Source organism: Delphinus delphis, chromosome 3 (genome assembly GCF_949987515.2).
Source record: "Delphinus delphis chromosome 3, mDelDel1.2, whole genome shotgun sequence".
Taxonomy (NCBI): domain Eukaryota; kingdom Metazoa; phylum Chordata; class Mammalia; order Artiodactyla; family Delphinidae; genus Delphinus; species Delphinus delphis.
In genome coordinates this window covers 61,425,291-61,450,965 of record NC_082685.1, presented here as the reverse complement: position 1 = coordinate 61,450,965, position 25,675 = coordinate 61,425,291, and the positions used below count along the sequence as shown (strand labels likewise).

Below are 25,675 nucleotides of genomic sequence, written 5' to 3'. Positions count from 1 at the left end.
AAAATTCATCAGATGAACAGCTTTTGATTTTGCCCTTGAACTGATGGCTTTTAAGTTTAATGTATCCATTTGTAGTAGGGTAGAAGATAAGCCTATTCCATAAATGAGAGAAACCTGAAGGAAACCTGCCTTGCCAGCCATTTGGGAAATTGGGAGGGTTGCTGAGATAAGCTTCTGGTCACTACATAGAAGCACTTTAGGCTGCTTTCAGTGCCCTTTGCTTTTCTGATTCACAGAGTGTCATTGGGGTCAGTTCAGAAGAAACTCTTATTACCTGCCTGGAAATTGCCATGACATAATACAGTGAGAGGTGAACAGAATGTGTCTGAAGGGGGGATGTTGTCTACCCTGTACATGCATATATGCCGTAGGGGTAACATTTTAACTAGCAAGTCTATGGTCTCAGCTGTTGGCAATGGTGACTTCGCCATAGTGTGAAGTATTTTTTTCCCATTAACTCTCTTTATTTGTACAACCTAACCTGAATAGGTAGTTGTTATTTGTTTTGTTTTTCTTTTGTAGTAATATTACTAGTTGGCAAATTTACTGGCTATCTTAGATTTTGCAGTAGGGAAGAGTTAAACGCACTTTGGAACTGAAAAGAATAAAGTGTATAGAGGTGATTGAGAAGGCCATATTTCATGGCATTTAAATATGTAAAATCTCTAAACTGTGATGGTTCTTTTGGATACATTTGGACTTATAGTCTTGCTGGACTACTGCATGTGCAAGAACTGTAAGGCCCCAATTTTGATTTGTCTTGCTTGCCAATTTATAATGTTGACTTAAAATGGCTTTCTTGTCATTTGACCAACTTCATTGTTTACTGTACTGTCTGTAGATTCTCTGACCATCATCATGACTCAATGTCTTGTCTATTGTATGAGTTAGTGACTTAACGTGAAAAAAAATTTTTTTTATTGTAACACTCTTGAGTTTTCTTGCTTTATTTCACAAGCTCGTCCAAGATTTACTGAAAACTTTGCCGCAAATGTTCACCAAGACCCTGGAGACCCAGAGTGCCTTGGGTCCAGCCCTTCAGGCTGCCTTTAAGCTGATGTCCCCAACTGGTGGTCGAATGTCTGTTTTTCAAACACAACTCCCAACTCTTGGAGTGGGAGCCCTGAAACCACGAGAGGAACCCAACCAAAGGTCATCTGCTAAGGTTAGAAAGTCATCAAGTGCATGATAAGATTTATGCTGGTGTTTTGTCCCTTTGAGTACAGAGCTTATTTCAAATTTATTTTTCAGTTGTGAAAAGGAGGGAATATAAGGAAATGGATAAAGCGTTTCTCCTCTTTTATGTAGACATTTCTATTTTATTACATTATTTTCTATCTGATTCACCCTTACCTTATGTATAGATCTTTAGCAGGCCATAGCAATGCCACCTGCCTTTGATGAGAAAGTCAGGCAGACTAAGAGAATATGCTTGCCAGGGACAAAGTAGAACCTGGATGATGAATAAAAAGTAGTCATGGTTCGGTATATTGACTGCCATGGATTGCTTTTGAGCACCTTGTGTGTGTAAACTTAGTTTGAGATGTGTATTTCTCAAAAGATTATGATAGTGTGGCCATATACTGTAATGATTAAGGTGTCAGTCTTGGAATAAGTCTACCTAAGTCTCACTGCTTTTTAGATGTGTGAGCTTGAATAGTTACATAATATCTTTGCCCCTCTTTTTCCTTATATTTATAAAATGAAAATATCGATAGTACCCATCTCCTATGATAGATGAAAAGTATTACATATGAATTTAGAAGCTTCTAGCATAATAAGCATTTAATAGATTATCAAAATTAGTATAATAGGTGTATTTCTTTTTAAAAGTAAAAAAAAATAGTAAATTCTTAAGCAGGACATGTTTCATACTGAAAAAAGAGGAAATATCACGGAACAAAAGGATTTTGTAGAATGCCCAAGGATAATTGTTAACCCTTGGTATATATGGATAGGTGTATAAATTTTATGACAATTTAATGATTTAAAATTTTTTCTCTTTGTAATTATGAATAGGAAATTCACTTGACACCATCAACTGACTTCTATAAGAAATTAGCCTTGGACTGTTCTGGTCAGCAGGTAGCTGTTGACTTATTCCTTCTCAGTGGACAGTATTCTGATTTGGCTTCTCTGGGTAAGTTCTTCCTAGTGATTATTTTTCTCATGTGAATGTCAAAATGGTATTTTTATGACGATATGTTAAAGAGAGGACAAAGTGAAAGAATTCTTATTCCCTTGGGAAGTTAGTTTAGTTTATAATAAACCTTATAGTCTTATACTCTGAATATTTATAATAGAGAAATTTCTATATTACTATTTAAAGGGATGAAATAATTCTTTTTTGCCAATATCTTAGGAGACTAAGGAAAGATTGATTCAAATGTTTGTAGTTACTCTGGTGTAGTAATAGTAGTTAATGGCAGAATTTAAAAGGAGTATGTGTTCTCTTCCAGGTTGTATTTCTCGGTATTCAGCAGGTAGTGTCTATTATTATCCCTCTTACCACCATCAGCACAACCCAGTGCAAGTGCAGAAATTACAGAAGGAACTACAGAGATACCTCACTCGGAAGATTGGCTTTGAGGCAGTCATGAGGATTCGGTGCACCAAAGGTGGGGGCACTATTTTTTTTTTACACTTACAAAGACGTAAATGTTGCTTTTGATATGAATAAATATACACATATATTCACCTGGTCTTTTCTCATAAGATTTGTTCTTCTAAAAAAAAATGATTTGTTCTTCTAAGGTATTGTACTTACTTTGATGGACTATGCAATTAAGAATAGAGAAGACACATATTGAAAAACTAAGGACTATTTTTTTATAAGAATTGCTATTTTTTTAATGTATTATTTTATTTATTTATTAATTTTTTTGGCTGTGTTGGGTCTTCATTGCTGCAAGCGGGCTTTCTCTAGTTGCAGCGAGTGGGCTTCTCATTGCGGTGGCTTCTCTTGTTGCAGAGTGCGGGCTCTAGGTGCGCTGGCTTCAGTAGTTGTGGCTCACAGGCTCTAGAGCCCAGGCTCAGTAGTTGTGGCACATGGGCTTAGTTGCTCCACGGCATGTGGGATCTTCCCGGACCAGGGCTCGAACCTGCGTCCCCTGCATTGGCTGGCGGATTCTTAACCACTGCGCCACCTGGGAAGCCCTAGGGACTATTTTGAATATACTAAAAACCACTGAATTGTACACTTGAAAAGTGTGGGGTTTTTTGTATGTGAATTGTATCTCAGTGAAAAAATATCTCATCTCCAAAGAAAATAAAACATATTACTGATGGATTTTTATTCCACTTATTGAACAGTAGTAGTGGAAGATCTTTTTTTTTACAACTATTTTTTTTAAATTAATTAATTTATTTTTGGCTGTGTTGGGTCTTCGTTTCTGTGCTAGGACTTTCTCTAGTTGCGGTGAGTGGGAACCACTCTTCATCGCGGTGCGTGGACCTCTCACTGTCGCAGCCTCTCTTGTTGTGGAGCACAAGCTCCAGATGCGCAGGCTCAGTAGCTGTGGCTCACGGGCCTAGTTGCTCTGCAGCATGTGGGATCTTCCCAGACCAGGGCTTGGACCCGTGTCCCCTGCATTGGCAGGCAGATTCTCAACCACTGCGCCACCAGGGAAGCCCACAACTATTTTTTAAAATTGTGGTAAAACAGATATAACATAAAGTTTACCATTTTACAGGACTCCCCTGGTGGTCCAGTGGTTAAAACTCCATGCTTCCGACGCAGGGGCTCAGGTTCAATCCCTGGTCGGGAAACTAAGATCCCACATGCTGCACAGTGCAGCCAAAAAATTAAAAATTAAAATTTTTTTTTTACCATTTTACCATTTTTAAGTATACATTTGAGTGGCATTAAGTACATTCTCATTGTTGTGCAGCCATCACCACCATCCATCTCCAGAAGTCGGGTATCTTTTAGTTTGTGTTCTTCTCATTCTGCACCTGCTACTAATACCTTGCCACACTGTTGCTTTGGAAATAGTCTCACAGTTTCAGAATGCGTATGTTCAATATGTTTTTCAGGATAAATGTTTTGTGGTTGCTAAATGTGACAACTATTTTCTTATGAAAGTGGGAAATTATATTTCTTGATATTTCATTTCTCCACATTATCAACCTGTTTCTACTCTTTTATTCAGATTTTAAAATATTACTGCTCTGTAAAGGGGTATGAAGCAATAATTTTTTACAGTGGAAAGATTATGTGAAATATGTAGCAAAAAATAGGTATCAAAAGATAAGGATCCACAAACCTGTCCACTAGATAGATGTTAAAATCTGTTGATCAAATGACGTGTCAAATGAAGTATCAGATAAACACTTAAGAGGTTGCCACATCTCTAAACAGCACACAGATATTGGTGTCACCCATAACAGATCAGTTTCCACAATAGCATTCTGTTTCCTTTTTTTTAATAGAAGCTTTATTGAGATAAAATTTACATATCTTACAATTTACCCATTTGAAATGTACAATTCAGTGGTTTTAAATATATTCACCATGATATTACCATGATCAATTTTAGAACACTTTCATCATTCCAGTACAGCTACCCTGTACTGATTAGGAGTCACTTTTCATTCCCCCACCTAGTCGACTGCCAGTCTACTTTCTGTCTCTGGACTCACCTGTTCTGGGTATTTCATATTAATGGAGTCATACAATATGAGGTCCTCTGTAACTGGCTTCTTACACTTTAATGTTTTCAAGGTTCATCCATGTTATAGCATATATCAGTATTTCACTACCCCCCCCTTAAAAAATATTTCATTTGTTTTTATTTCTCATAGTATTCCATTGTATAGATACCTCATTTTGTTTATCCTTTCATCAGTTGATGAATATTTGGGTTGTTTCCACTTTTTGGGTATTATGAATAGTATTGCTATGAACTTTTTTTTTTTTTTTTTTAAATTTTGACCACACTGTGTAGCACGTGGGATCTTAGTTCCCCAAGCAGGGGTAGCACGTGGGATCTTAGTTCCCCAAGCAGGGGTCGAACCCACGCCCCCTGCAGTGGAAGCGCGGAGCCCTAACCACTGGACTGCCAGGGATGTCCCTTGCTATGAACATGTGTGTAGAGGGTTTTGGACCTGTTTTCATTTCTCTCAGGTCTATACCTAAGGTATATACTTGAGTCATAAGGTAGCTATGTTTAGCTTTTTGAGGAACAGCCGGACTGTTTTCTAGAAGTTGCACCATTTTACATTCCCACTAACAGTGAAAGTACTGATTTCTTCACATCCTTTTCAAAACTTGTTATTGTCCTGTTTTTTTTTTAGCCATCTTAGTGGGTGTGACGTGGTATCTTGTTGAGGTTTTGATTTGTATTTCCCTGTTCATGAATGAGGTTGAACATCTTTTCTTGTGCTTATTGGTTATTTACCTTCTTTGGAGAAATGTCTATGCAGATCCTTTTTCCATTTAAAAACTTGGTATGTTTGTCTTTTTATTATTGAGTTTTAAGTGTTCTTTATATGTTTTTAGATACAAGGCCTCTATCAAATATATGATTTGCAAAATACTTTCTCCATTTTGTGGGTTGCCTTTTTCACTTTCTTAATGGTACCCTTTGAGGCACAATTGTTTTTAATTTTGGTGATGTCCCATTTATCAACTTTTTCTGTTTGTGTTTTTGGTATCTTAATGTAGCATTAAACCACTGCTTAATCCAAGGTCATGAACATTTATATGTATGTTGTCTTCTAAGACTTTTATAGTTATAATTCTTATATTTAAGTCTTCGATTTATTTTTAGTTAATTTTTGTATTTGATGAGGTAGGTGTTTGACTTCATTCTTTTGCATCTGGATATACATTTGTCCCAGCACCTTTTGTTAAAAAGACTATTCTCTCGGGCTTCCCTGGTGGCGCAGTGGTTGGGAGTCCGCCTGCCGATGCAGGGGACACAGGTTTGTGCCCCGGTCTGGGAAGATCCCACGTGCCGCCGAGCAGCTGGGCCCGTGAGCCATGGCCGCTGAGCCTGTGCGTCTGGAGCCTGTGCTCCGCAACGGGAGAGGCCGCAGCGGTGAGAGGCCCACATACCGCAAAAAAAAAAAAAAAAAAAAAGACTTCTCTTCCTATTGAAATGTCTTGGTGTCCATGGCCCCTTGTTGAAAATTAGTTGATGATAAATGTGAGGGTTTGTTTCTGGATTCTGAATTTTATTCTTTTAATCTATGTCTGTCTTATGCCAGTACCAAACTTTCTTGACTGTTGTGACTTTGTAATAAGTTTGAAATTAGGAAGTATGAGTCCTCCCAACTTTTCTCTTCCTTACCAAGATGGTTATGATATTCTGGGTCCCTTGCATTTCCGTATGAATTTTAGTTTCATCTTGTCAGTTTCTGCAAAGAAGCCAGCTGGTATTGGATAGGAATTGTATATAATAGGTTAATTTGGGGAATATTGGCATCTTAACAATAATAAGTCTTCCCATCCAAAAACATGGTATGTCTCTTCTTTAATTTTTTCAACAATATTTTGCAGTTTTCAGAATGTAAGTTTTGCATTTCTTTTGTTAAATTTATTCCTAAATATTTTTTCCATTATATTTTAAATAGAATTATTTTTAAAATTTATTTCTCCTATAAATATAATTAATTCTTTGTATACTGATCTTGTATCCAGCAACCTTGTTGAACTTGCTTCTTAATTCTAATAGTTTTTTAGTATTTATGTTTTAAAGGGCCCATTTGTCATATCCCATTCATTCAAGATTGATGGACCTCAGAAATGATTATTTCTGCAGATATTGGCTCTAAATTAAGGGGAATGTACATCCTAAAAGTGCTTTTAAGACTTTTTCTACTTGGCAGGACAGAAGCTATTTTATATGTACCAAACTTTGCATAAAGAGCTTGGACATAGAAACCAACCTATGCCCTCTTTCTAGAGTGCTTAATTTACTAAATCTTTGTGGTTAATTTGTTTAGGTTTCTCTCTCTTTTAATGATAAATTACATTAAATTCATATTACATGAAATAATATGCTCTTGGTAAAGCTACAAAAAAAAAAGGTACAGTACAAAAAGATATAAAATGAGAAATTAAACTTAAACCAGTATAGTCTACCTCAGAGTTTCTCATATGCCCTTGAAAAAGTTTTCCCGTTCATATATAAGCATGGGAATATATTTTCGCCTTCAAATAAAAGCAGCGAGGGGGCTTCCCTGGTGGCGCAGTGGTTGAGAGTCCGCCTGCTGATGCAGGGGACACGGGTTTGTGCCCCGGTCCGGGAAGATCCCACATGCCGCGGAGCGGCTGGGCCCGTGAGCCATGGCCGCTGAGCCTGCACGTCCGGAGCCTGTGCTTCGCAACGGGAGAGGCCACAACAGTGAGAGGCCCGCGTACTGCAAAAAAAAAAGAAAAGAAAATATACCTGTTATTTGTAAAAAATGAAAACATTATTGATAAAGCTAAAGTCCTCTTGTATAAGCTTGTGTGTGTGTTATTTCACTTTCACTCCATCCTTATGTAGTCATTATAACCACATTGTGGTAATGCTAAGTTTTTCTATACGTTTACATACATATGTACCTCTCCATGGAAAATATATAGTACAGTGTAATTTATTTATAGAATATTTATTTATTTATAGTACAGTGTAAGTTTATTTATAGAATAAATTCTTTTTTTTTTTTTTTGAGTTGTCAAGTGTGAGCAAATACCAGTTGTGAGATTTGTTAGTAGAAACACTGTTACGAGGATATTTTATGAGGATATTCTAGGATAAATTCTTAGTTATGGAATTACTGGAGTCGAAGTAAGTACCCATTTAGAATTTTGGTAGATATTGCCAAATTATTATCGAAAAAAGTTTTTTGAAAATTTGAATTCATTTAAGAAGATATCTTTTATTCCTTCCCCACTCTCACTAACTACTATGTATTCTTTAATATGATTCTGCTTCCAGTTACAATGTGTGGGTTGTTTTTCTCCACACTACCAAGCAGTTAACTCAGTTCTGACATCGTCTGTGTGGAGCTAACATCAGATCCCACAGGTTACGGGCTCAGTCTCACAAGACCGTCTCCCATCCTTCCCCCCCCCAACCCCATTTCAGAAACCAGTTGCAAGTCCAGTTTGTTACCTGTGCTTCTGACCAACTGGCTATAGATTGGATGTTCCAACAAATCCCTCCTTTGGTTGAAATTATTGGCTAGAGTGGCTTGTAGAACTCAGAGAAACATTTTAATTACTAGATTACTGGTTTATTTTAAATAACTCAAGAACAGCAAAATAGAAAAGATGCATAGAGCAAGATATAGGGAAAGGGCATGGAGCTTCTGGAGCTTGCTTGCTCTCTTTGAGAGCTTCACTCTCCCCAAATCTCCACGTATTCACAATCCCGGAGCTCTCTAAAGGACCCCATCCTTTTGGGGTTTTATGGAGGCTTTATTACATAGTCATGACTGATAAATCACTGACATTTGGTGATTGATTCAACCTCTAGCGCCTCTCCCCTCCCTGGAGATAGTGGTGGGGGGTTGAACTGGAAGATCTAACCCTCTTATCATATGGTTGAATCCTCTGACAGCCAGCCCCCATCCTTAGGTTACCTGAGTGCTTTCCAAAAACCACTTTGTTAACATAGCAAAAGATACCTTTATGACTCTCAACACTTAGGGAATTCTAAGGGTTTTAGGAGCTCTGTGCCAGAAACTGGTGAAGACCAAGTATATATTTCTTATAAACCACAATATCACATTTAAACTTTTTAATTTACTCTGTGCTATTCTGATAAGTGACAAGGATAAAATGTAAATATATGTAGGTGCATATAAATCATTTTGATATATTTTTCTTTTCTAGGTCTTTCCATTCATACTTTCCATGGGAACTTCTTTGTTCGGTCCACAGACTTACTGTCTTTACCTAATGTAAACCCAGATGCTGGGTATGCAGTACAAATGTCAGTGGAAGAGAGTCTTAATGACACTCAGTTGGTTTCCTTTCAGTCAGCACTCTTGTACACATCCAGCAAAGGTAAGTTTTTTTGTTTGTTTTACTGTGGCAAAAACACATAACATGAGATCTATCCTCTTAACAAAATTAAAGTCTAAAATACCATATTGTTAACTATAAGCACAATGATATAGCAAAGGTAAGATTTTTGATTTGGCCATGTAGTCTATGGCTTGTGATAAACTCCTTGAGAGTCTACTTAGTGTCTGAAATATGTTCTGGTAATACAATAGTCAATAAAACTGACTTAAAAACCTTTTTCTCATAGGCTTATTCTAGTAGGGGAGACAAACAATAAAGAGGATAGGTAAGTAAAATAGTAGTATGTTACATAGTAATATCAGTTAATGAGAAACAGCATGTGAAGGGTTTAAGAAGTGCTGAGGGGATGGTTTTTTAAGATAGGGTTGTCAGGAAAGGTCTCACAGAGGGTGATGTTTGAGTTAAGTTTTGAAGGAGCTCAAATGGAAGATAAACACTTTTTAAGGGTATAATTTGTTTAGTACTAATTAATTTATAATGTGTTTTGTCCTAAAGATGATGTGAAGGCTGGTTAAATTTATTTTTATTATTTTAAAGATTCACAGCTCTCACCCTATTCTGTTTTGTCTCCTTAAAAAAGGTTTTGGAAGTGTTTCTGTGCTATGTCTACTGACCTTCACAGCCCCACCAAAATCTATAAAAAGTGTATAATACAGATATTTTAATGAAAACCTTTAGTATGAGAGAAGTCCAGTTTTTGTACTATGATTGTAATACTGCATACTATAAATGTAAAAGTAAGATGGATTTCTGTCTCTAGGTATCATTTTTTATTTGACAGAAGAACATCCCAATCCTTTTTCTGCTCATTGATTTTTCTTAACATTTAAAAAGAAAAAGTAATATATAATTGACCTGTGGTAAAATCTACCATTTTAATGTATAGTTCCACAAGTTTTGACAAGTGTGTGTGTGACCACCACCACAATTTAGGTATCACAGTCTGTTCCATTACCCCTCAAATCTCCTTGTGTTTTTGTAGTCATTTCTCTCCCATCCCCAGCCCCTTGCAACCATTGATCTGTTTTCTGACTCTGTAGTTTTGCCTTTGTAAGACTGTCTTGTGAATAGAATCATACAGTAGGTAGCCTTTTGTATCTGGCTCTTTCACTTAGCATAGTGCATTTGAGATTATCCATATTGTTTCATCCAGCAGTAGTTATTTTTTATTCCTAAGTAGTATTCCATTGTACCCAGTTTGTTTATTCACTTTCCAGTTGAGGTACATTTGGGTTGTTTCCAGTTTTTGGCAGTTTCAAATATATCCCCTATAAACATTTGCATTGGATTTTTGTGTGAGCATAAATTGTGATTTCACTTCGGTTAATACTTTTTCAGTGTTTTCGACAGATGGCTAGGTTGTATGGTGAGCTTATGTTTAACTTTTTAGGAAGTTGCCAAACTGTTTCCTAAGTGGCTGTACCATTTTGCATTCTCACCAGCAGTGTGTGAGAGTTCCAGCTGCTCTGCATCCTCACCAGCATTTGCTGTTATCAGTGTTTAGTTTTTGTTTGTTGTGTTTGGTTTGAGGTTTTTGGTTTGTTTTGTTTATCTCTTTTGCCATTTTAATAAAGTATAGTGATACCACTTTTAGTTTTATTTCATGTTTCCCTAATAACTAACATTGGATATCTTTTTATATATTTACTATTTGAAGTTTAGTTTATTTCTAATGTTTTGTTTTTATGGAAAATGTGATTATAATATCTATCCATGTCCACAAATCTTTGTCATTTCTGAAAATTTCCCTAAGATGGATTTCTAGGATTGGAAATAAAAAGTATAGAGATCAACTGTTTAGAAAAATCTTGGTATTGTCAGATTGCTTTTCAGAAATATTTTACCAATTTGTAGTCCCATCCAGTGCCCTTTTCATTTCAGCCTCTGATTTTGTGTGCATGTATCTGTGTGTGTCTGTATCTATGTTGCCAATATGATAGGCTAAACATTGTATCTTATTCCCTTTAGTTATCAATGTTTTTATCTAGACTAGAAACACTAAACAATGTTACCCTTTTTTGTAGATATCACTTCTTCTCTTTAAAAGTAATTTGTATGAGCTCCTCCTAGATACAGTTTCGTTAGTCTTCATGTGTCCCTGCAGGTTGTAGTGTGGGTATCCTCTCTAGTTTTTTTACTTGTTCTTTGTTGTTCAAGGTCTTGCTCATTAGAAATGTTTTAAAGATTGACATGATATTTGATATTTTATGGCTCTCAAAAGATTTTCATTTTTGTTTCTTGTATTTATTGATTTTTATTGTTGTGGGTAATTACCAAAGAGGAAGTATTGTGACTATTAGTTGATTTCTTTCATTTTTTTTTTTTTAATGAAAGCTTTATTTGTTTGTCTGTTTGTTTATAATTTGGCTGTGCTGAGCGGCTTTAGTCTATTTCTTTTAAACTTTTTTCCTGTGATTAAAAAGAAACATAAAATTTCTCTGGACTTTAAATATCAAAACAAACTCTAGAACACATCTTGGAGTAGTGTTGTCTTACAGTATGTATATTTTCCCAAAATTGTGTTTACGGAAAAGGATAAAGTAACCAAAAAATTCAGAAAAGAAGTTTTTAAGAAGCTAGCATGTTACCATCATTTGGATATGATCCCTGTGGTCTTTTCAGTAATACCTTGAAGAAAAATAATTTTGTAGTAAAAAAGATAAAAGAAATAATGCTTTAGAGTTTTCACGAATTAAAGTTTTGATACTATCCCTGCTTACTATATATAACCCTGTTTGGTTCCAAATTGAAAAGAACTGATTTTTCCGAGTAACTTTAATACCAACTATTTTTTATAGTGCTGTCCCTCACTATCATTTGTGTGTTTTGTCCAAAGGTGAAAGAAGAATTCGTGTTCATACTTTGTGTTTGCCAGTAGTTTCAACTCTAAATGAAGTCTTTCTTGGAGCTGATGTTCAAGCAATTTCAGGGTTATTGGCCAATATGGGTAAGAATTGTTGTCACCTATTGCAGATATATTGCAAGTAGTAACATTTGAAATGTCCACATAGTTTTGTTTTCCTTTAAATAATTAGCTTTATGATTTCAATATTTTGGATCCAGTGTATGCCTGCTAAGTAAATGGATCTGCTGCAGATAACTTGATCTTTTTTTTTTTAATTTAAACAGTTTTATTGAAATGTAGTTTCAGTTTATTGAGATATAAGTGATATAACAATCACTTAACCCATTTAAGTATACAATTCCATTGTTTTGAGTATATATACAGATTTGTGTGGCCATCATCTCAATCCGGTTTTAAAACATTTCCGTCACCCCAAAAGAACCTCATGTCCATTAACACTTACTGCTCACTCCCTTCTTCTTCCCTCACTGGCCTTAGGCAACCACTAAACTGTTTTCTGCCTCACAATCTGCCTGCTACGGACTTAAATAACCATGTTTTCCTTAATGTCTTCCATCTCAGAGTTGCTTTCTTGGATTTTTTTTTTTGGATCCTTTTTTCAAATACATAGAGCTTAACATCATTTTGTTTCTTGCTCCCTTTCTCCTTCAGGGATGACTACCAGTGGGTCCATTTGCTTCAAACTCAAATCTGCCTATAATAGGAATAATTACCTATTTTCTTGAATTTCCTATTGGGAAAATTTTTCTTTAATGGAACAGGGTAAAGAATCTAACCTCACTTTAGTCTCATGTGTTGTCAAAAGTTAAAAATTGTGACCTAAGAAATTTGAGGATCATTGCCTTTATATTTTGTTGAACTGCTATGTTTTGGTAACAGTGTGATTATTATTATTTTCAGCAACAACTATATATCAGGCAGTATTTGTGGATTAAAAAAAATCTTCACAACAAATATTAGTTCTGTTATTAAGTTTGGTTGATCCCAGTATGCACTTTTTTCACATTTTGTCAAAATCTTTAAAATCAGGATGTCTTCAGTTGATAAAGTCTTAGAGTTACTGTTGATTAGGTAACAGTAGTCTTCATTCTTTCTTGCTTATGTACAAATTTGGTCATAGCAGTTAATAACATCACTTCATTGAGTGTTTTTTTTTTTTTTTTTTATTTGTGGTACGCGGGCCTCTCACTGTTGTGGCCTCTCCCATTGCGGAGCACAGGCTCCGGATGCACAGGCTCAGCGGCCACGGCTCACGGGCCCAGCTGCTCCGTGGCATGTGGGATCTTCCCAGACGGGGGCACAAACCCGTGTCCCCTGCATTGGCAGGCGGACTCTCAACCACTGCGCCACCAGGGAAGCCCGAGTGTATTTTTGATAACACATGAATTGAGTTTAGTTGTAGTTTGAGAAGTCTTCAAAACAATTAGAGTGTTTTTAGTATTGAAGAAATTCTTTGAGTATAAAGAAAAGCATAAAACAGTGGCATGACAGATGATGAAGATCATCTAAATAGCTAAGAGTTCTTTCAATAAATATGAAATAAAAATTCTCTGTGGGGCTTCCCTGGTGGCGCAGTGGTTGAGAGTCCACGTGCTGATGCCGGGGACACAGGTTCGTGCCCCGGTCCGGGAGGATCCCACATGCCGCAGAGCGGCTGGGCCTGTGAGCCATGGCCGCTGAGCCTGCGTGTCCGGAGCCTGTGCTCCGCAACGGGAGAGGCCACAACAGTGAGAGGCCCGTGTACCGCAAAAAAAAAAAAAAAAAAAAATTCTCTGTGTTAAGAAAGCATGTGTGTTTGATTGCAGAGTTTTTTCTTTGTCAATGATACATAAAATAAAATGGTGGGTTACAATTAATAACACCTTAGATTTGGCGAAATACAGTTTTCCCATTTTACAGGTAAGGATACTGAGGCTCATGAAAGTTAAATTACTTGCCAAATATTCATACTGCTAGGAAATAGCAGAACAACATTTCAACACATGTTGGTTTGATTTTCCAAAGTATGTGCTTTTAACTGCTATGTTTGATTCCTTGTGTATGTAATAACTTGAGAGAGAATTTGTATAATTTTAAAAAAACTTTTCTTTCCTTAACAGTGGGGTAGCTAAACTTCTTTTTTCTCTTTTGTCCCTACCTCAACCTCTGTTAGCTGTTGACAGGTCTGTGACTGCCAGTCTGAGTGATGCTCGGGACGCCCTAGTGAATGCTGTCATAGACTCTCTTTCAGCTTATCGTTCTTCAGTCCTAAGTAACCAGCAGCATGGACTTATGGTTCCTTTTTCTTTGCGGCTTTTCCCACTGTTTGTGTTGGCTCTCCTTAAACAGGTAAAAGAATCAGAATCAGAAACTAACACAGTGAAAATGTCAACAGCCAAAGTTTTTGTCCTGTGAACCACTGAACATTGTATATATAACTTTACATCAGTTAAGTTTTCTGAGGACAGGGACCTTAACTCCTATTGTATCTTAAAGGATTTGTAACCAAAAAAATTTACAAAATACTGATTTAAAGTATGTGCCTTCTTTGTAAGAGATGCTCACTGATGAAGTATTCACTGATGTTATCGAAGATGCAAATGATCAGTTTTCCAGTTTTTCAAAACAGGAACTGTATATTTTACTGCTAGAGCAACAAGTCACACACGAGACTCTTCTTATGATGCTTTCCTGCTCCCTACAATATTTCAGCCATATTTCATTTCTTTTTTTTTGTAATGCAATTACTATTTATTTATTTAGGCTGCGTTGGGTCTTCATTGCTGCGCACGGGCTTTCTCTGGTTGCAGCGAGCGGGGGCTACTCTTCATTGCCGTGCATGGGCTTCTCATTGCAGTGGCTTCTCTTGTTGAGCACAGGCTCTAGGCGCACGGGCTCAGTAGTTGTGGTGCATGGGCTCAGTAGTTGTGGCACATAGGCTTAGTTGCTCTGCAGCATGTGGGATCTTCCTGGACCAGGGCTCGAACCTGTGTCCCCTGCATTGGCCGGCGGATTCTTTAACCACTGCGCCACCAGGGAAGTCCCACATTTCATTTCTTAATCTTAGAAATGCCTTCTCATACATGTGTACCTATTTCCATGATGTGCGTTATGCTTTCCTGTCCTTGTCTTTGAGCTCAAATGTTGTCCCTCTGGCAGTTGCCTTTCCTTCTGTGACCCGGTAGCTCTTTGTGCATATATTTATTTATAGAGGACATTTAAAAACATATTTATTATTTATTTTTTAATTTTTTATATTATTATTTACTTGTCTCCCCTGCCTACCTTTTGCCCATATCCCTGGCTCCTGAAAAAAGAAAAAAGGGAAACTCTAGCCTGGTGGAGGAGGCTTATTTTTCCAATGACCAAAATATAATGTCCTTAGAAAACAAACGTGGTTACCAAAGGGGATAGCGGGGATTGCGGGGGAGATAAATTAGGAGTTTGGGATTAACATACACACTACTATATATAAGATAGGTAAATAACAAGGACCTACTGTATAGCACAGGGAACTATACTTAATATCTTATAATAACCTATACTGGGCTTCCCTGGTGGCGCAGTGGTTAGGAATCTGCCTGCCAATGCAGGGGACATGGGTTCCAGCCCTGGTTCAGGAAGATCCCACATGCCACGGAGCAACTAAGCCTGTGGGCCACAACTACTGAGCCTGTGCTCTAGAGCCCGCGAACCACAACTACTGAGCCTGCATGCCACAACTACTGAAGCCTGCGCCTAGAGCCCGTTCTCCACAACAAGAGAAGCCACCGCAATGAGAAGCCCGTGCACCACAACGAAGAGTAGCCCCCACTCGCCGCAACTAGAGAAAGCCTGTGCACAGCAATGAAGACCCAATGCAGCCAAAAATAAATAAATAAAATAAATATATATATTAAAAAAGTAACCTATACTGGAAAAGAAATTGAAAAAGAGGAAACTGAATCACTTTGCTGCACACTTGAAACTAACACATTGTAAATTAACTATACTTCAGTTAATAAAAAATGTCTAAACTTGTAGACTTGGTATAACTTTCCCTTATAAAATTTTATTAAAAAGTTCATGTTAACAGATTACCTGGGGAACCATCCCAGATTCCAGGATGAATTAAGGACTGCTCTTGTCAATTTGTATACTTTCTGAACTCCAGCATTGGCCTGTCAGATGTATGTTGTCTCTTCCAGGCAAGAAGGGCAACCTGTTACACATTGATAGAAATAGCTTTTGAATCTACTTCTAGTTTCTTTAACTCAAATTATGTATTTCCACTTCTGAAAATAATGTAAATACACAGAGGTTACATAAATACTTAAATTTTAACATTTAAGAATCTGAGCTCTTCCCTCTTCAGGTCTTTCATTAAATGCTGTCCTTCACTGAGGCCTGCCTTCTGTCATCTCCCCATTTAATATGCAGTACTGTCATCCCATCCCACCCTGACATTCTTTATCTCTCTTTCTTCCTTTGTTTTTCTCCATAGCACTTAACACTGAAATACCACATATTTTGCTTGTTTATTATTTACTTCTCCCTTACTAGGATTTTTGTCCACAAGGACAAGGATTTTTAACTTGTTTGTCTACCACTTTGTCCCTGCATCTAGAGCAGTTCTTAGTACATAGTAGGCAGTCAGTAGATATTTTTTGAATGAATAAATGGAACTTCTTTCATTTCCCATAGTACTCTTTCTTTAAGAACCTTTTCTCTTCTTGCTTATTTATAGTCAGTGCATTTGGGTTTTTTATTTGTTTTTTTAAAAATAATTATTTATTTATTTGGCTGCACTGGGTCTTCATTGTGGCATGCAAGATCTTCATTGCGGCATGCGGGATCTTTAGTTGTGGAATGCAGGATCTAGTTCCCTGACCAGGGATTGAACCCAGGCCCCCTGCATAAGGAGCACAGAGTCTTAGCCACTGGACCACCAGGGAAGTCCCAGTGCATTTGTTTTAAGGCATACTTTCATTGCTGTTCTCTCTCCCTCTTTCTATTCCTTTCCATCAATAGAAATGGCTAAAACCTTACCTCAGAACTTCATTATTCTTCATGGAGCTAATATTCCAGTTGAAACTCACAATTACTTATTATCTGTATGCTGCTAAGCAGTTGTCTTCAAATTATTAATTTTCCTGATTGATTTGTGAGCTTTGTTACATTATTTAATTTCTCTGTGGGAGAAACAAGGATAGTTAACCACCATTAATCATCACCCAGCTTTTACAGAAACTTAGATCTTTGGTCCTTCATATTTCATATATGTCTTTATTTTGTCATCTGCAATATAACTTTACCCTCCTTGCAATGTTATTTAGTTTTTTACATCACTATTGCTATACGGTAGATAGGGTGTTTAGATCAATTTCATTGATTAGGAAACAAATGCTGGAGAGATTAAATGACTTTGCCATGGTCAGATAATTAATTTGTCAAGACTTTCAGGTGAGGATATAGCCACGATTTAATAGATGTGTGTGACTTATTAAAGTGTGTATATATATATATATATATGTGTGGGTATATATATATATGTTTTTTTTTTTTGTCTGCGTTGAGTCTTCATTTCTGCAAGTGGGCTTTCTCTAGTTGTGGTGAGCAGGGGCTACTCTTCTTTGCGGTGCACGTGCTTCTCATGCGGTGGCTTCTCGTTGTGGAGCACAGGCTCCAGGTGTACGGGCTTCAGTAGTTGTGGCTTGCGGGCTGTAGAGTGCAGGCTCAGTAGCTGTGGGCTTAGTTGCTCTGCGGCATGTGGGATCTTCCTGGACTAGGGATTGAACCCGCGTCCCCTGCATTGGCAGGTGGATTCTTAACCACTGTGCCACCAGTGAAGTCCCAAGATATATTTTTGAAAGAATAATTAACGGTAAATTTGTTAATTCTGTCTGAAGATATTCTTTTAACAACTGATATTTGCAAAATGTATATGTATTTGTTAAATACCTTTTCTTTTTTTTAATGGGGGTGTATTATTTTTTTATAGAAATCATTTCAGACTGGGACAAATGCATGTCTAGATGAACGCATTTTTGCTATGTGTCAAGTGAAAAATCAGCCTTTGGTTTACCTTATGCTCACAACTCATCCCAGTTTGTATAGAGTTGACAATCTCTCAGATGAGGTAAGATTGATTCATTTTTTAGTTGCTTTTACTTGAAGGTTTATAAGCCTAATTATATTGAATCCACTGCAGAAATGAAGAAAGGTGTTTTCTTTTTTAAAGCTTTTTATTTTATTCCTATATAAAGAAAGTTTGGTTTTGGAAAGCTCCTGAATATAGTACCTTTATTTATTAAAATAATAAACTTTACTGTTTATTTAAGACAGATCTTTAGAGCAGATCTAAGTAAATGAAGAGATTGTCAGATTGACCAGAGCAACCTATGATTTATTTATTTAAGCAAATTGATCTGAAAGGAGTATCCCTAGAGTAAAATTACACTTAATTTAAATACCTCAAGTCAATGTTTAGGGTAATGGTGTCCCTCAATTAAAGAGAAAATATTTATCTGGTAAGTTGTAACATTATTTTCCCTTCATAGGAAATTAACCTGAGTTGAAGCTACAAGCATGAAAATGTTAAATCATAACCTTTCTTCCTACATTGTGATCAAATTAGGATATATATGTTGGAAGTAATATTTTGGTTAAAACCTTTTCGGAGTTTAAAGATTTTAGGGTACCTTGCATAATAAAGAAGAAATTACGTGTGAAATTTGAGGTAACTTTTTAGCAAATGAAAACTGTTGATGACATTATTAGTTTGTATTACAAAAATAATAACTCAAGATTAATCCTGTGTTTGACAAGTTCAACTAACTGGACCTGTCTTTTTCTCACATTAAAAAAAAGCAAATTAACATAAATACAAATGCAATATATTAGATGCGTATAATACAGAAACCACTAGAAAGAAGAAAAATAAATCACTCATATACATTCAAAGACAAGCACTACTAGGACTTTCGGTGGTGTATTTATCAGGACTCTCTTTTCTGCAAGTAAGCTTAGGAAGGAAAGGGGACTGATGTGGCACTCAAACACAAACCACATGAAAGGCTAGGGTATAACTAAACTCAGGTCTAGCTCAGATTCATAGACTCTCTTGCATTGCCTCATTGTTTCAGATTGGCCTTTTCTACCAGACTAGAAAACAGAGCCACTGATAGCTTCCCATCTTTATCACCAGAGAAGGACAAGGCTCTCTTTTCTTAGTTCACATTAATTTCTGAATGGCTGTATTTAAGTTATAGTCTCTTTAGCTGCCCACACACCCTAAGGCCAGAGGTCTTAAGGTGCTGTGATTAATAGTTCCTGGTAGAGCTAAAGTCTTATCAAGTTAGTACCCCTTGACGGGTCAGTATTTTATTTACTTTCTCCTTTAGATAAGGTTAATTAAGTACCAAGTTTTAGTACTTAAATCAACTTTTTGTCAAAAATGAATAGTTATAAATATTTAAAGGGGTGTGTGTGTGTGTGTGTGTGTGTGTGTGTGTGTGTGTGTGTGTGTGTTTTAAGATGGCAGTACTATACTCAATTATAAATGAAAACCTTCCATTTCTGGCCTTAATAAATATTAAATTGGAGAAAAACTCATTTGCATTAGACTTACTCTTCCCTCAGGATGTGTACATTGATCTAAGCCACGCAATCATCTGTTATTATTAACTAAATTCCAGACTTTATTTGGATCTTACTAATGTCATTTATCCATTCAGGATACATGATATTGATTGCATTTATTGTATTAGTTTTTAAAATAATAATTAAGATCAGAAATTATTTTGACTTTACTGGGATTCATGGTGACTTTGTTTAGATAAGTGATACATATTTCTTCCTCTTCTTTATATTTAAATATGAATAATTGTGATTTACCTAAATAAGTTCCAAAGTCTCAGAGGTAACACTCATTAAAATTTTTGTTTGTTTAATTGTGGCTCCCTATTACTGGTATCTAAAAGCTTTAACCTTTTTTTTACTTTATTTATTTATTTATTTATTTTTAACATCTTTATTGGAGTATAATTGCTTTACAGTGTTGTGTTAGTTTCTGCTGTATAACAAAGTGAATCAGCTATATGTATACATATATCCTCATATCCCCTCCCTCTTGCATCTCCCTCCCACCCTCCCTATCCCACCCCTCTAGGTGGTCACCAAGCACTGAGCTGATCTCCCTGTGCTATGCGGCTGCTTCCCACTAGCTGTCTGTTTTACATTTGGTAGTGTATATATGTCCATGCCACTCTCTCACTTCGTCCCAACTTACCCTTCCCCCTCCCTGTGTCCTCAAGTCCATTCTCTACGTCTGCGTCTTTATTCCTGTCCTGACCCTAGGTTCCTCAGAACCTTTTTTTTCTTTTTAGATTCCGTATATATGTGTTAGCATACAGTATTTGTTTTTCTCTTTCTGATTTACTTCACTCTGTATGACAGACTCTATGTCCCTCCACCTCACTATAAATAACTCAATTTTGTTTCTTTTTATGGCTGAGTAATATTCCATTGTATATATGTTCCACATCTTTATCCATTGATCTGTTGATGGACACTTAGGTTGCTTCCGTGTCCTGGCTATTGTAAATACTGCTGCAATGAACATTGTGGTACATGATTAAAAGCTTTAATCTTTTGCTTAATTCTTTAGGGTGCAATCAACATCAATGATCGCACTATACCTCAGCCACCTATTCTTCAGCTTTCAGTGGAGAAGCTGAGCAGGGATGGAGCTTTCCTCATGGATGCAGGCTCTGTGAGTAGTCTTGACTGCGCTGGATTCTTCTCTCTGCATACTACTACCTTCATTCCTCTTGATATCTCTCTTCCTTAACAGATTATATGCTGTTTAATCTGTATATTTTTGTATTAGCCACTTATCCCTCCATAGTCTCCTTTCATGCCAAGCATAAAATGTCTCATCATGGTAAATGGTAGTTATCATTACTTCAGTTGAAGGCTGTACAATCTCAGTAAACGTACTCATCTTTCTGATCTTTTGAAACATAGTCAGTGGTTAAAGGTAAGTCAACAGCTCACTGTTAAGCTACATCTCAAAATAGTTTTCTTCCCGTCCATAGGTACTAATGCTTTGGGTTGGAAGAAATTGTCGACAGAATTTTCTCAGTCAAGTTCTAGGAGTTGAAAACTATGCATTAATTCCACAGACTATGGTAAGATTATGTAATTATAGTGATTGTAATAGGCTTAAAGGCATTTCAAATGTGGCAAAAACATGAACATCCTATTTTGAAATCATAGCTATATTTTAAAGGCATTCTTTACGTTATTTTGCATCTTTGACTGACTTATTCTTATGTGTGTGTACTATTTTAGGGAGAAAGTAAGGAATTTAGTTAATGGCCAAAAAAGTTTGCTGCTGTTGGCATTAGTGTTAGGGCTCTTTTGTTTCTGTGTTTTTGCAGGTGATTTCATTGTTCTTTGGCAGGGTCCTTTTAACCGCTGCTTTGGAGTAAGAACTAAGCTAATTTCCACACAAGCAAATGACTTGTGACCAGTGTCAGTAGAATTTATATTGATTATTGGACAGTGTAATAGTGGACTCTCTGTCACTAGCTCTGTGACCTTTGTCAAGTCACTAACCTTGACCAGGTTTGTCAAACCTGGTCAAGCCTCGTTTGTAAGATAAGAATGCTATTGCTTATGGAGGAGTATTTGAAATAACACATGAGAAAGCATGTGTGAAACTATGTACTATTTGGATAGCTGTGAATTTTAAAGTTAGAATTAATTATAACATGGTCTTATTTCACATCATATTTTTCAGTTTCAACTCTCAGTTTGTCACCAGCTTTGGAATATGTTTTATGTCAGCATCTTTTCATATTTATGGGTTTAACTTCATTTATAAAAGTCATTAGGAGATTTATATATTTAAAAGACATGTATGTCAGGATTCTATCTAGGATAAGCAGTAGCTTAATGGCTGGTCTGGATGACTAGGCATTTTAAGTAATGAGGAGATAAGAAATGGATATATTTGTAATAACTGCCTGAATGGATCAGTTAATTCTAGATGTTATAATGTATAGTCTATGGCAACTTCAGTGGAACAGTGGCAGAATTGAGAATTGCAACAGAGACCAAATGACCTGCCAACCTAAAATATTTATTATCTGTCCCTTTAAGAAGTTTCCAACCCCTTACTAGAAAACTGTGGTATGCAGAATCTCAGGCTCCTCCCCAGACCTCCTAAATCAATGTCTGCAGTTCAGCAAGATCCCCAGGTGATTCTTACACAAGATAAAGTTTGAAAAACACTGTAGATGGTTAGAATAAGTTGGATGTTGCTGGTTTTTGTTTAATAGACAGACCTTCCAGAACTTGATACACCAGAATCTGCCAGAACAATAGCTTTCATCTCTTGGCTTAGAGAACAGAGACCATTTTACCCAATACTTTATGTAATAAGGTAAGTTGAATTTGTCATTTACTGATAGTGAAACAATTTGGCCTTGCAAGGACCTGTTTTGAGTCCTTGTGACTCAAATATGTGTGACCTTTTGCTTAAGCAAACTCTTGATTGATTGATTGATTGATTTGGCCACACTGAGCAGCTTACAGGATGTTAGTTTCCCGACCAGGGTTGGAACCCGGCCCCGGCAGTGAAAGTGCAAAGTCCTACCCACTGGACTGCCAGGGAATTCCCGCAAACTCTTTAGAAGAATATAGAAAAAGAAATTTTTTTTAATAAATATTACTAAGTTATGCTTTATATCCAGTTATTAGCAAAATGTGTGTCAAAAGCTTTGTGACAAATCCACTGTTTATGTTACTATTACATTTTGTCTAATGTGTGTAAATATTTGTCTTTTATTCCTAAGGGATGAGAGTCCAATGAAAGCAAACTTCCTTCAAAACATGGTAGAAGACAGAACAGAATCTGCATTATCATATTATGAATTCCTCTTGCATATACAACAGCAAGTGAATAAATGAACAAATGAAGATACTTAGTAATTTCTAAGGAAAGTTACAATAATGCAGAACACCTGAAAATGTGTAATACTTTCCTTTCCTATTAGGTTTGTGGACTAATGTGATGATTATATGTTCTCACTGTGATCTCAACAAACTATAGCAAATAAAGGAACACAGCAAACATGCGACTCTGAAATACTGTATTTTTTAAATCAAAATATATCTATATACGATTGGATACCTTTTTTCCTTTGCTGCCAATTATGTTTGAGTTGTTATGGATTGAAATAAGACAGTATTGCAGAGGCAAAGTACATTTTGTAAAATAAAGACTTCTGTGTTCCAAATGTATATTTCTCATTTTTTTCTGAATTTTTGGCTGCTACATTTAAAACCTCACAAGACTAAATGTTGCAGGGAAGTTACAAATCCATTGATAATGATCTTTTTAAAATCAAAAAATTTCTTAAGTAAATAATATGTTGGAAAACTAGAATCCATCCCCCACAGTTGTTTTTTTAAGGAAGAAAAAGGATCATTATGTTAACTAAGACTAGAGTAAACTAACTCTAGTCTAGCTTGAGAAGACTATGAAGTGATACAGTCAAGCTTTAAAATCTGTCAGTATTCTCTATACTTGAAGAAGAATGTCCCTGATTTGAGGTGAAAACTATATGTAGTTTTCTGATTTGACTGCAGAAGACTTGGTTGGATACACTGTCTTATTCTGCAGTGAAAAGAATCTGAGCTGTCTTCATAAATATGTTGGGACTTGCAATGATAATAAGGAGATGAGAAACTTAGTTATCTTGATCCTTTAAGTGGGTTTTATTTGGTACATTTTTGCTCTGTGATGTATAATAAAAGCATTATATTGGTGAAATGAGTATGAATGAAAGAAATTAAAGGTTTCTTAAATGCTGTCTCAAATGCATCAGTAACATTTTTCTAAGGAGTTTAATAATTAAATTGGAAGCTGCTCATAAGATTTATTCTTGGATATTAAAAATTAAAGCATGAATGCCACTGTTTGGTTTAGTGGATATTAAGATTACACAAATCTGATTTATGAAAATTACAAAAGAAACTTGATTCCTGAACATGCTTAAGAAACTGCTTTTTGATTTGGCCAGAGAAATATTATAGTCAAAACTATTCAGTGAATTTTGTTTACAAATAGGTAAATTATACATCTGTATGTTTAAAGTGCCGTGATAAAATATCTTTAAAAGAGTTTGGTCCAGTTTTCACAGATTCATCTTGTCTTATATGAACTTCTTAAAGTAAAAGTTGTTCATGAATAGTACTTGATGAAAAGATTTTTGTTTCTTTGTTTTAATGGGTTAGAAAAATGTGTTTACAATCTTGATCTCATATGATCACCAATGAAATAGTAACTTTCAGGTTTACATCAATATGAGCTGACTTTAACTGAATTGTTTTGGGGTAGGGAAGAAACAGGTCCCACTAGAGTATATACTACTGCTTGCCAGCAAGATCAAAATAATTGTGTTCTATAAAAATATTATCTCCCTTAAGCAGTGTTAAGGTTTATTTTCAGTATGCAAGTGGTACATTGAACTGGAAATTTTCTTGAAAGCTGCTTCATTTATTAGGAAGCAATTTTCAAATTGTAGCTAGTTAGAATACATTTATATTTTCCCCTCTTCTGAAGAAACTGAGTCATTATTATGCACTGATGTTTCTTAAAATAACTAAAATTCTGTTCATAATGTGAATTTTAAATGTTGATATTGTAGGTTCTTTTTTAATAGTAGTAAAGAATCTTCCAGAGGGAAAAGTTTGTGCTCCTAGGGACAATAATCTTCCTTGTGCCTCACTTTTATCCCTAAGTGGGTATGACTCTTGTTATTACAACATGCTTTGTTAGTGTATTACACAAATTTACTTTAAAAAATTATTTTAGATATTGCATAACATGTGCAATCCAGAATAATTTTATAATAGTCAGGTCATAAAAAACATAACTTTAGTAAGGATTCACAATATTTGTTCTCCCAGTAATGAGGGAATGAATGAAACTTTTGGAGATATTGATATGAAGCAATTATTTTTTGCAATATTGAATGTGTTGTTTAGTTGTTTTTTTTTTTTAAATTAGGGCACTACCTGCTATCTCATCTTGTATTACTTTTTGATGTAAAGCAACTAATATTTACACTATGCCATATTTTTTTTATTGTAGTTGTAAATTATGAAAGACCCTTGAATTTTCTACAGATCTGCAGCTACTAAAATAACTGACAAGGGCAATCTTGGTATTTAAATCTGAGCATGGCAGTTCTACCATAAAAAGTACTCTATTTTTCTAATTTCTAGGATTTTTAAAATAACATTTCTGTAAGTCTGGCACATTAATATTCCCTCAAGCTGTAGCATTTATTTTAGTTTGCATATATTTTATTGTTTTAATTTAATGTAATATATTGAGTCTGACTGTTTTACAATAATTAGAATAAAAGATTTTCTTCTAATCAAAGATGAATAACAGCTGTTATCTAGGGGACCACTAAATGTGATTTCAAGATTTCGTTAACTATTACAAATATAATCCTTATATAGAAATTTTAATTTTGTAAAGTAGTGTATAATATTGTAACATTAAATTCTTGTTTTCAAATTCAAAAATGTATTGATCTTCAATGTGCTGTGTTAAATCTTGCTTCTCTGAAACGTTAGAGATAAGATGTCTTCCTTTTTACAGTTTGTAATTTTCACTGTTTTATTCCTGTAAAAAAAAAAAGTCATTTGTAACCCATGCAAATAACCGTTTGAACTGTGCTAACTTATCAATTTGGCTATTCAATAAAGTTAATTGAAAGAGCTAACATACTGTGATTAGTTATTTA

General features: G+C 35.7%; 1 protein-coding gene across 4 annotated transcripts in view; it reads left to right on the top strand.

Moving 5' to 3' along the window:
• The window catches only part of SEC24A (SEC24 homolog A, COPII coat complex component), a 73,578-nt gene extending 47,903 nt beyond the window's left edge, over positions 1-25,675 (top strand). For 3 of the 4 annotated variants that reach the window (XM_060008826.1, XM_060008825.1, XM_060008824.1), the window contains exons 13-23: positions 959-1,165; positions 2,020-2,140; positions 2,460-2,618; positions 8,828-9,001; positions 11,859-11,969; positions 14,041-14,216; positions 17,848-17,985; positions 20,515-20,619; positions 20,945-21,037; positions 22,193-22,296; positions 22,709-25,675. In XM_060008826.1, the coding sequence (XP_059864809.1) occupies positions 959-1,165; positions 2,020-2,140; positions 2,460-2,618; positions 8,828-9,001; positions 11,859-11,969; positions 14,041-14,216; positions 17,848-17,985; positions 20,515-20,619; positions 20,945-21,037; positions 22,193-22,296; positions 22,709-22,823 (1,503 nt within the window). In that variant the 3' untranslated portion in view covers positions 22,824-25,675. The other variant, XM_060008827.1, reaches the window with a different exon arrangement.